The 12375-nt window shown below is 36.5% G+C and overlaps 1 protein-coding gene across 2 annotated transcripts in view; it reads left to right on the top strand.

Annotated features, from left to right (window-relative positions):
• Positions 1–12375, top strand: part of Vmp1 (vacuole membrane protein 1) — a 103448-nt gene that overhangs the window by 36447 nt on the left and 54626 nt on the right. For both annotated transcript variants that reach the window (XM_010626721.3, XM_010626722.3), the window contains exon 6: positions 8636–8803. In XM_010626721.3, the coding sequence (XP_010625023.1) occupies positions 8636–8803 (168 nt within the window). The remainder of the gene's footprint in view (positions 1–8635; positions 8804–12375) is intronic.

Here is a 12375-nt window from a genome sequence, read left to right as displayed (position 1 = left end):
TTAAATGAATAACCAAGTTCGCTATCATTTCTGCTTGACTTTTTTTTTTTTTTTTTTTTTTTTTTGTTTTTAAGTACTGGGGTCTGAACCTAGGTCATTCTATCACTGAGCTACATCCCTAGAACTTTTTATTTTAAGATAGGGTCTACCTAAATTCCCCAGACAGAATTTGAACTTACAGTCCTCTAGCCTGAACCTCCCTAAGTGCTGGGATGCAGCTGGGTACCACCACACCCACCCTCGCCTTGACTTCTGATTACTGCTTCATTGCTCACCTGTGTATCCCTCTTTAAGCCCAAAAAAGGAGAAGTTGCCCCAAACTAAGGTTCTGGTATGACCTGATAAATGATTGTGGCTATAAGATTGTAATGACTCAGGGCCCTGTGGGAAGACCAGCAGGCCCTTCTTTGAAAACAGTCTGTTTGCCTTTTGTTTGATGGGGTCGTGACAGCTTTCCCCCCTGTCTTCCCCCAAGGAATGACTCATGTATTGAGTCTTATGAGTGTCGCCACATCAAAAGAAGAAACCAAGGTCTCTGGGACCTAGGGCTGGGGCTTTGCCAAGGAAAGGGGAATGTGCAGACTGGATAACTTCCTGCCTGTTAGACAGTGGTTATTAATGTGTGCTTAAAGGGAAGCTGAGAAGATTCAGTGAGCTTAAATCTGTTCAATTGGATATAAATTTTAAACAATTTATACTAACCTTTTTGTATAGCTGTCTCTATAAGTTTATAATCTATTTCTCTTGAACCCTTAAGTCAACTTATTTGTTGCTTAGGTTTAATGATGTTTGAAATGATAAATAACCTAAATATCTTAAGTTGAGCAACATGCAAGGTATAAATACACCAAAACATCACACTGTGCCCCATAAAGTCATACAATTATTTTCTTTTCTTTTCACTTTTTTTTCACAATTATTTTGTCAATGACATTTTAAAAAATTTACTTAGGTTTAGAGAAGAAAGATGAAACATGCTTTTACAGTAGATTAATCCAGTATAATAAAAATGGTATCTAAGACAGTACCATATAACTTGGAACATGAAGTAATGCTATACTAGAGTTTATACTTTTGTTTTGACTAGTAATTTTGTACTAGATTTGTACTTTTGTAATATAATCTCATAATCTTCCCTGTGACTTGGGTAGCACAGATATCATTGGTCTTTTTACTGAAAGAAGAAGAGGAGATAGAATTCTGATTATATCTACTAAGTTGCTAACAGATTTAGAAAACCAAAACCCACATTAACTAATGCTGAGGTTACTACCTTCAGATATACTGAACTGCATTTTATAGAAAGGGACCAGAGACATAAAGAATAGGTTTAAATTTTTTTTTTTTTTTTTTTGAGAGACTCTTGCTGTGTAATCCTGGCTGGCTTCAAACTATGATCTTCCTGCTTTAGCCTCTCTTGAGTACTGGGAAAATACTGGGTTTGGTCAGTATTAAGTTCTAGTTTCTCATAATACTGGGGATTGAGCCAAGGCCTCATACATAGTAGAAAAGCCTTTTTCACTAGGCTGCATCCCCAGCCCAGTAGGTAAACTTTTCAGTGCCCATTTGAGATCAACAGTTTTATGCTCTGACCTTCTAGAATTATTTGCTACAGACTATAACCTTAAGTAAATTGTTTTCTGATTCTGACAAGAAAAGCAAGGTTTAAAAACTTCAGTAGGGCCAGGGATTTAACTCGGTGGTGCTGCTGCCTGCCTACCTGCCTCACAAGCACACGGTCCTGAGTTCGATTTCTGGTACAAAAAGAAAAAAAAAAACTTGTGGAGAAGAATTTCCATGTCTGCAATAGGGTTTCTAAAGTCCTCTAAAAGCCAAACTTAAAAAAAAAAAAAAAAAAAAGCAGGGGGGGTGGTTTTGCAAGTCACACAGATAGCCATTTCTCATCTCTTTTCATTTATCACCCAGATATTCCTAATGAATCACATTCCAGACTAACCACTGACTCCTTTTGTTCCTTAGTGAAGAGCATGGCAAACAAATGTTTTCCCAGTGAATCACCACAGGATTCTTGATTTTATTACCTTTGTCCTGAACTTTCCAGACAAAACTAATTGGAAATTTTGCCTTTGGGTTCTCATTTGATTCTTGTGTACAGATGATGGATTAGGCCATGAATTGACATACAGATGTTGTGCAAACAACTCTCGTCTTTAGGAATGTTTTATCAGTTCTGAGGGAGCCGCCTTGAGTAGGAGAATGTCTGTCTCTTGTCTGCTTGTCTTCCTTACAGATACGCACACTCCATTCTTAATGTTATATCACAGTCTCCATCTTGGTTGATAAAAAGCCTTGGCTAAATTAGACTCCTGATTAATAAGATCATTTTAGATTTTTTAGTTTTTTAAACATGTCCCTAAAATAAACCCAAATGTTCATTTAACCCTAATTTCTCTCTGATTTTTGAGAATTGTACACTATTTCTTTTTTTTACATTATATTTCTTGATGAGCTATAGATATGAATATCAACTTTTCGGTTTCTTGACTGCTAAAATGTATGTGTGGAATACCATTGTAGGAAATCATCAGCCCCTCTACTGTGAATCCAAAGAACTTGCAAAGTGCAGAATCCAGAAAGCGCTTTCTTTGAAATGAAGCGTTAATGCACACCCTAGTTTATCACTCTACAACTACAATTGTTTTTCACAGGATAAAGTTTAAATGTAATCGGCCAGGCTGTGGGGCCGCGCCTGCCTCACAAGCACAAGGTCCTGAGTTTGATCCCCAGTATCCCCCCCCAAGAAAAGTATAAATGTATCCATTCTTTCTTACAAAGACCAGAATTTGTGTCTGTGACACCAGGACATTTTTCTCTGGGTTACTGTGGATACAATGTTATTATCAGGATACTACTTAGAACTTCCTTTCAATGCCAGATAAGGATTTTTGATTTTTATTAGTTTGGGAAAGCTTTATTGGAAATAAGGAGAAAGAATGGCTCCTGAATTTCCAGGAGGGGTCCTGAACGGGGTGGCCCAGATTAAGATATTTTTGTTTGGTATGATTTTAGGAATTATAATTGCACCTCTTAGAGAACCATATTTTAAAATTCTAAATTTCTCATAGAACTAATAACATATTATTACTGCTAAAGTTAGAATGAAAATTGATTCCATGAAATTGTATGAGTTGAATTTTTTTCAATTGCTAAAGCTTTCTTTTTTATGCTATTCACAAGAGAATATAAATTGTGGAAATATAATTTTTTGTGGGGTGGGGTGATTTGGTACTGGGAATTGAACCCAAAGTCTCGTGAATTTAGGCAAGCACTGTAATACTAAGCTATATCCCTAACCACCTTCCACTGTTTTTAAAATTTTTTTTATTTTGAAACAGAGCCTCCCGGGGCCGGGGATTTAGCTCAGCGGTTCGGAGGGCTGCCTCGCAAGGGCAAGGACCCGAGTTCGATCCCCGGTACCAAAAAAAAAAAAAAAAAAAAAAAAAAAAAAAAAACAGAAAAAAAAAAAAAAAAAAAAAAAAAAAACACAGACACAGAGCCTCCCAGTTGCCTAGGCTGGCCTCTAATTTGAGATCCTCCTGCTTCAGGCTCCCAAGTATCTGTGATTACAGAAGTTGGCCACCACACCTAGCAAAATGTGGGTTTTTTTCTGTTTTGTTTTGTTTTTTGGTACCTTGTACTTACAAGGCAGGCGGCGGCGGCCCCACTGAGCTAAATCCCCAGCCCTAAAATGTAGCTTTTGAATAGACCTGAAAAGAGCTTTTAAAGCAACTCTTTTGGCTAGTTTTAATCTTTGGTTTTTTCAGACAGGGTCTCACTATGTAGTTGAGATTGACCTGGAACTCACTATGTAGCCCAGGCTGGTCTCGAACTCACAGTGATCCTCCTGCCTCAGGCTCCCGAGTGCTGAGATTACAGGTGTGCATCACCACGCCCAGCTGGCTAGTTTTAATCTTGAAAAGAATTAAAGTATAATTGAACAAATTAAAGTACTGTATAATTGATACATGCTAAACTACACCCCGCTACTGTTAGTTATCTTATAAGGAGATTAAAATGAGCATAAGTCTTCTGTCTTTCCAGTGTTCTTTACTCTGTGTAGATTCGAATTAACATCTAGTATTACTCTTCCTCCATCTGAGAACATCTGTTAACATTTATTGTACAACTTATCTGCTGGAACAAATTATTTTGGCTTTTGTTCATCTGAAAATGTTTTTATTTTATCTTATTTTTGAAATTTATTTTTCCTGGGTTCTGAATTCACAAAGGTTTGTTTTCCTTCCTTCCTTCCTTCCCTCCTTCCTTCTTTCCTTCCTTCCTTCCTTCCCTCCTCCCTCCCTCCCTCCCTCCTTCCTTTTTTCACCCTTTCTGCAGTTTCAAGAAGTAATTCTATTGTCTTTCAGTTTGTTATTTCTGATGCAGAGTCTTATATGGTTTTCCCTATGGATAATGCATTATTTTCAATCCTTTCGGTTTGCTTTTAAGATTTTTTTTCTCCTTATCACTGAGTTAGAGCAATTTGATTATTGTCTGTAGTGACTTTCAGCATTTTAATTATGTTTTATTTTCTTTTTTGATTCTGACTGAGGTTCGCTTATTATCAAATCAGGAAAATATTTGGCCATTATTTATTCTAGTGTTTTTCTGCAGCCACCACTGGAACTATTACATATATGTTAGATTCATTGATATTGTTGTACATGTCATTGAGATTCATTTCTTTCCCAGCCTTTTTCCTGTGACCTTTAGTTATGATATTTTTCTGTTGACTTAACTTGGAGGCCTCTGATACTGTGTTCTGGGCTATCTAATCCACTGATAGTGCATCCAGTGAGCTTTTCTCTTCATATTCATATTTTTCTGTGTTATTTTATCAGCTCTAGAAGTCTCATTTGGTGTCCTCTCTCTCCCCTTTCCCTCCCTATCTCCCCCCTCCACTTATCTTAAATATTTATGTTTTCCTTTAAATTAGAATTCAACAAACTTTCTATAATGGGCCAACTAGTATTATTTTAGGTCTTATAGGCCATAGAGCCTGTCACAGGCTATATGTTATTATTTTAGCATAAACAGAACTAATCAGTGTGTAAATGAATGAATAGGGCTGTGTTCTTGGAATTTTATTTGTAAAGCAGATGGCAGACTGGTAGTGACCCTGATCCTAAGTTTGTCAATTCCTGCTTTAAATCCTTAAACAGATTTATAGTCACTTTTAATGTCCTTGTCTGCCAGTTCCATTTTCTTTGAAATTTCTGAGTCTATTTCTATTGATTAATTTTTCTGGTTATAGGGTCATATTTTCCTGCTTTTTACATGGCTAGTGATTTTTTTTTTTTTTGAATGCTGGACATGTGTTAAATTTTTGGTTGTACGGATTTTTTCCCCCTTTATATAGCACTGATTTTTGGTTGACTGGCAAGGTACCTGTGGATTGAGCTTGATCTGTTGCAGGCTTATTTCAACCCCTTGGAAACCCATAAGAAGCAGCCTTCAGGCTAGGGCTGGTTCGGTCCTACTAGAAGGCATGGCCTTTCTTTCTAGGGTGCTTGAGCACAAATGTTCTTTCTAGTCCTGTATTCACCCTTAAGTATTATTCTTCTTATAACCCCCCAGTAATTGGTCTTTTCCTATTAGTTGTTTCTTTGAAGCACATGCTCCTGGAGTCGTGAGCTTCATGGTGTTCGTGGAGTTACACATTAGCATGCAGCACAGCTTTTTATGTCTGTGTCTTATGTGGTACCCAGGCTGATTTCTATAGTCTTCCTCTGTGTAGCTATCTTTTCTAGTATTCTGTCTCACAAATCCACCTGCCTCAGCCTTCTCCATGAACTCGGATCTTCTTCTCAAGTGAGCAAGCCCATCACGCTTTGCTTGGGGTGCTCCTCTTTGGAACACACATTTTTTTCCCCAGATATTCAAAAAGCTGGAGTCATCATAGGGTCTCCACATTTATATTTCTTCTCTTAATTAAATGCCCTATGCTGCCTGTGTATGTGTCTGAAAATAATTTTTCCATAGCTTGTTCAGTTTGCTGTTTGCTGAAGGAATGGATGTCTACCGTCAGTTACCTCATCATGCTCTGAGGCAAAACCCCTCGGCGACAGGGCAGGATCCCTAGCCTTGATCCCACGACTGTTGAAATTTACTGCTTGGTATATGTGTAATTTTGTATTTTATGGTGGTTGTATCCAATTTACCTTTCGATTTATACTATAGCCGTATGAGTTATTAATGTTCGTTCTGTCACCCTGTCTGGCCCTGAAGCTGCGTAATCATGACTTAATAGTGTGATTATAGAAGGATATATATATATATTGCTTTAGTTGAATGAACAATCTTTAGGGGAAATACTCTCAAAGTATTGAAAATGTTCCCTTTTAGAATCACTAAAAATTAAAACTTGGTAAATATTTTATTTTATTGGATAATGTATTTATTCTGTACATATTTATTGTGTACATATTTTAAATCTATATTTTGAACTAGGAATGTAGTTTTCTGTATTTTTTTTTTCCTAGAAAAATCCCCCACCCCTGAATCAAGCACAGAGCCTCAAGCATCCTAGGCAAATGCTCTAACACTGAGCTACCTGTAGAATATTTTTGCTTGGTTTTGTTTTTTATAATTCATTTTTAAAGTTCAGCTATAGTCTGTACTTACAGCAGAGGAGGACAGTTATGTGGGAACAGCATAGTCAAACTCTGGATTTTTTTTCTTTTTTACTTATTGATACCTTATGTCACTTTTGAGTTTTCTAATAGTGGAAGTTAGCTTGGGGAGCTTAATTGCTTCTGATAGTATTAAAATTATGATAAATTTTTAAAAATAATTGTATTAGTCCATTTTAGGTAATGATAATTTTTTTTCTCATGATGTAATTATTCTAGTTTTCTTTGTTTTGTTTTGTTTTGGTTTTGGTCCTGGGATCAAACTCAGTATGTTTCACTTGCAAAGCAGGCAGCAGAACCACTGAGCTAAATCCCCAGCCCTTGATGCAGTTATTCTGAATACCACAAGCTCTAGAGACTTTGTTTTTGTTTTTTTGTGTGTGTGTGTGTATTGTTTTTTGCTCGTTTGCTTTTTATAGGATAACAAAAATAATCTTATTTTCCCTCAACTGTGGTAACTCCTTAATGTTTATAATATTCGAAGAAACAACCTGTAGATTTCATGACTAGTCAAAACTTCAGAAACCTTAGTAATCAAAAGTTTTCTTTTAAAAATCTTCTGTAAATGTTTTAAAATATAGATTTGAGGGAGGGTACAGAGGCAGGCTGCGGCAGGCACCACTGAGCTAAATCCCCAGACCAAATATAGATTTTTTTTTTTCCCTTGGTACTAGGGATTGAACTCGGGTCCTTGTGCTTGCGAGGCAGGCAGTGGAACCACTGAGCTAAATCCCCTGCCCCCAAATATAGATTTTTTTTTTGATCTAGAGAAAACCTAATAAATAATACTTCATTTTTTAGATTTTATTATAACCCATTTTATTTTTTAATTTAATGCATATTTAGGGATAATCTGACTCACTTATGAGAAGTAAATAGAGAAATCTTTAATAGAAACCTTCAGATTCATAAATATTCACACATACTTGGACATATGTGTAATTCTATAAAAGATTTTCCTTCAGAGCAGCTAACGGCTAATGTTGTACACTAGAGGGCATCAGTCTTTGCTTAAGGGCCCCAGGAATTTTTTTTGTGGGGGGGTGGTGAGTTGTACCGGGATTGAACTCCAGTTCTTGTGCTTGCGAGGCAGCGGGTGGAACCACTGAGCTAAATCCCTGGTCCAGGAATTTATATTTTTAACCAACTCCCTAGTTGACTCTTGTATAGACATCTTATCTTATGTATTTAGGAACAGTTGTGCTTAAGACTTTATCACAGTTACACATGTAAATATGAATTAAATGATTATTCATTGGTAGGTTTTCAAAACCAACACAGCAACATAAAAATTTCTGTAGAAAAATTTGCTTTAAAAAATACTTAAAGTGATATTCTCAGATAGTACCTAAAAGTACAGAGGCTTAAGAAGTTTTTATCACAGGGATAACATTCTGACAAGTAAATTTGGATAAGTAAAGTAAAAATCAAGTCAGAACCTGCAGGAGTGCTTGCCATGGGCTAAGATTAATGGGGTGTGTGGGGGAAAGTTGGACTGTGCAGGAACACAAGGGAACTTTTTGCAGTGATGGAAGCCTTCTGTAGTTTGTTTGTGGTTATATGTCTGAATATGTTTATCAAAGCTTACTGAAATGTGTACCTAAAAAGAGTGATTCTTAGGTCAGGGTATGCCTCGCAAGCACAAGGTCCTGAGTTTGGTCCCCAGTACTGGAAAAAGAAAATGCCAAACAGTGACTTTTATAATATGTAAGTTACATCTCAGTAAGTGTAAATTTTTTTTAAAGTCAAGCTAGGTGCTGGGGATATGACTTAGTGGTAGAATGCATTCCTAGCATGCACAAGGGTTCAATCTCTAGATTATTATTACTCAAAAATAATAATAAGCCAGGAAGAGATTCAAGAAAGGATTATTTTATCATATTACAATAACTGCATCTTGAAATAACGTAAATCTTGCTCTTACGTGTTGATAATTCCTTTTTTGTTACTACTCTCATCAAAGTTGTTATGTGTTTGTTTTCCAGGGCCCACACATAGCTTCAGTTACATTAGCTGCTTATGAATGCAATTCAGTTAATTTCCCTGAACCACCCTATCCTGATCAGATTATTTGTCCAGATGAAGAGGGCACAGAAGGAACCATTTCCTTGTGGAGTATCATCTCGAAAGTTAGGATTGAGGCCTGCATGTGGGTAAGATATGTATTTTCATATTTGTCTAAAACTAACCTATCTTGAGACTGGGTTGTTCCTTTAAAGATGAAATCGAAACATAATAAAAACTTAATAAAGAATTCATGGAGGGCTGGGGGTTTGTCTCAGCGGTTCTGCTACCTGCCTCTCAAGCGCAATGGCCCGAGTTCAATCCCAGGTACAAAAAAAAAAAAAAAAAAAAAAAAGAATTCATAGAGTCACTAGCTACCTATTTCCAAGGCAAGAGTTCTTTTAAAGGTTCTTCTAATTGTGAATGACATTAACAAGAAAGGCATGGAATTATACACACCATGAAGCAACTATGCTAAGGAGGCCGCAGCAGGGAAAAGGAGTACACATAATAGAACTATATTACTATGTAAAATTTGATCTAGTGTTTGTACACCTGATACCTATTAAGTAGTTGATATGTAAATGATAGACTGTTAAATGTTGTGTGTCTTGAAGGTTAAAATGCTGCATTTGTTTACTTTCAGAGTTTTTATAATGCCACAGTATGGTGAGATATTTCTTCACAGAAATCAAACTTTTATAACAGTGTCTGTTTCAGACTATATAGTTATACATGGTCATCTTACTTTCAGTTGCACTAGTTCTTTTTGTGTTTTGCTTATTTTAGGAACAATTTTTGGGCAACATGTTCAATTACAGATGTATTTTAATCCATACAAGTTGTTTTGTTTTGTTTTTGCTATGTGCCTAAATTTATTCAGATGTCTTATCATTAAGAAGTAATTCATTTTGGTTAGTCTTGGTGACTCATACCTGTAATCCTAGTACTTGGGAGGCAGAGGCAGGACGATTCTGAGTTTCAGGTTAACCTAATCAACAAAGCAAAAGAATCAAACAAAATAATAATAATTAATTTAATTTACTAAAGAATTCTTTTACCATTTGAATTATTTTTTAACTCATTGTTTGAGTTTGTATATTCCTATACCTTTTTTTACCCTAGCAATTTCTTAGGAAATAAAAGAATGTAGAATAGTTCACTTAAAAATCTTAACTCATTAAAATGACCATGAATACCATGGCAGGGTTTTAAAGCACAGTTAAATCTTAGCAGTTATGTTTTGCTTTAAAAGAATTACAAAGGAAATATTGAATATGGAAGATAGGAAAAATTGTCATGGTTCCTGTTGTTCTCTTATAAATACTGGAAACATTTATTACACTAGTTGAATATGTTTTATAAATTTGATGACACTAGTCTTTAGATGAAAAATTATGGTTAGAATAACAGCAGATACTTGGAACGTACATGAAAAGGAACTATATATAAATTTTAGTTTTGTGTTTTTGTTAACATTATGCTTTTGGTCTTTCAAAAATTGTTCATAAGGCTGTAATAAAACTGAAGATAAATGGAAAAGCATCCATTCTCCCAACAATGTTAACTACCTTCTTCAAATTCCATAATGTGTTTTGTCAGTAGTGCTTATTTGGACTGACTTCACGAATGCCTTAAATTTATCTGGCTTAGTGGCTTACTTTCCCAAATAAAATTTAGGCTCATAAAGATATACAGACTGTGCCTTAAATGTGTCACCGTCACAGTGGTCAGCATTAGACTTACACATAATAGAGGAATGCTAATATATTCCAAATAATTGATCTAATGTTTGATCATTCTTATTATTTCCTTCTTTGGAGCTGTTATATAAAACTAGCACACATCAGGCCAGGGATTTAGCTCAGTGGTGCTGCACCTGTCTCGCAAGTGCAGAGTCCTGAGTTCAATCCCCGGCACCAAAAAACAAAAACAACAAAAAAAGACTAGCACACATCAAGTGTGGTGGCACACACTTATAATTGCAGCACTTGGGAGGCTGAGACAGGAGCGTCACAGCAAGTGTAAGGCAGACAGCCTGGGTGACGTAGTCAGTTCAAAGCCAGTCTGAACTACATAAACCCTGTTGCCCTGCCAAAAAAAATTGATTTTTATTGTTCTCAGCCTTTACAAGAACAGTCTTTTTAATAAATGCTCTGAAAAATCTGAAAGAAAAAATGAAGATAAAGTCAACCTTAATTTCAGCTTATTCATATATAGTTTTTTAGGGCATATAGAATGAATGAATTTTTTTTTTTTTTTTTTGAGGCAGGGTCTCACTATGTAGTTGAGACTGACCTGGAACTCACTATGAATTATATTTTTAATTCATAGGCTCTCTTTTTCAGTTTGCAACTATGTTAGTCACCTTTCCATTACTGTAACAAACACCCCATTCATAAAGAAAAGTAAGGTTTACTCTGGTTCTTGGTTTTAGAGATTCCAGTCTGTGACTGACTGACCCCGTTTCTTTCGGGCCTGTGGTGAGGCCCTGTGACATTGCTGCTGGGAAGCCCAGGATGGTAATTTTCACATCAGACCAGTGAGAAACAGAAAGAGAAAGAGTAGGAGACCAGCTTCCCACAGCCCCCCTTCAAGGGCATCGCCTAAGCCAGTCAGAGTGCCAACACTGTAATTAAACCTGAATGCTGAGATTTCAGTTTAGAAAAAACAACTCATACATTAACATATTTCGTCTTAAAAGAAAAACAACTAATGCACATGTTATAGGTCCTCCACCACGGGTAAGCCTCCTGGTGAGGAATCTACCACCCATGAGATCCCTAAACTGGGGAGCCAGCCTTTAACATGTGGATTGTTCGGGGCAGTTCCCTGCGGAAACTATTTATAGCAGCATCTTTTTGAACTTTCACAATTTGACTGTTTACCAGTGCTCACCTTTTCAAATTTGCTTTTCAGTCCTGAAGTCCGTAAATAGTTATTAAGCATCTAAGCACTGAGGAGTTGGTGTCTACTGTGATTGAGTGAAAAAACAAAAAACAGTTTAGTACTCCAGGGAAATACTGTGTTTATCACTTGGTTTGAATGTTTGTAAACATAGGAGTTTAGGGTAATGTATCGGTATGTGATGATTTTGTAGGCAGACTTTCTGAAGTAATGCTTGGTGAAATATGCACTGCTTGTCCATTTGCAATAAGGAAAGGAGTCATTCTTTCCCTTTAATTAAATATAGGCTAACAGTTTTTAGTGTTCTGCGTGTGGGTTTTTTGTTTTGTTTTTGTACTGGGGATCGAATTCAGGACCTTGGGCTTGGGAGGCAGATAGCGGCACCACTGAGCTAAATCATATCATTCCCCACCCCCACCCCCACGCGTTCTGTAGTTTTTGTTTTGTTTTATATATAAACAAACATTAAGGTTTGGGTTTTTCCTTTTTCCCCCAGGTGCAAGGGCTGAGCTATATGGGCAGCCCTTTTGTTTATGTTTTGTGTTGAGATGCGGTCTGTCTCATGGAGTCCAGGCTACCTTGGAAGTCTGTCCTGCCTGTATATCAGCTGTTTCCAAGGCCTTGGCAGCATGTGTAATGTTCCCGCATACTCTGTAGACGAGCTCACCCAGTCTCAGCTCTAGATTTGGTTCTCTCTTTCCTTTTTTTTTTTTTTTTGCGTGCTGGGAGATTGAATCTAGAATATTCTATATTTGAAATTTTATAATCACAGAATTGTTCTGTGAGAATTGTGAAATCGTGAGACTTCAATTCT

The sequence above is a fragment of the Fukomys damarensis genome, unplaced genomic scaffold (assembly GCF_012274545.1).
Source record: "Fukomys damarensis isolate Sample0158 unplaced genomic scaffold, DMR_v1.0_HiC HiC_scaffold_13, whole genome shotgun sequence".
Lineage (NCBI taxonomy): Eukaryota > Metazoa > Chordata > Mammalia > Rodentia > Bathyergidae > Fukomys > Fukomys damarensis.
The sequence above is the reverse complement of the archived record's forward strand: the minus strand, read 5'-3'. Positions and strand labels throughout refer to the sequence as shown.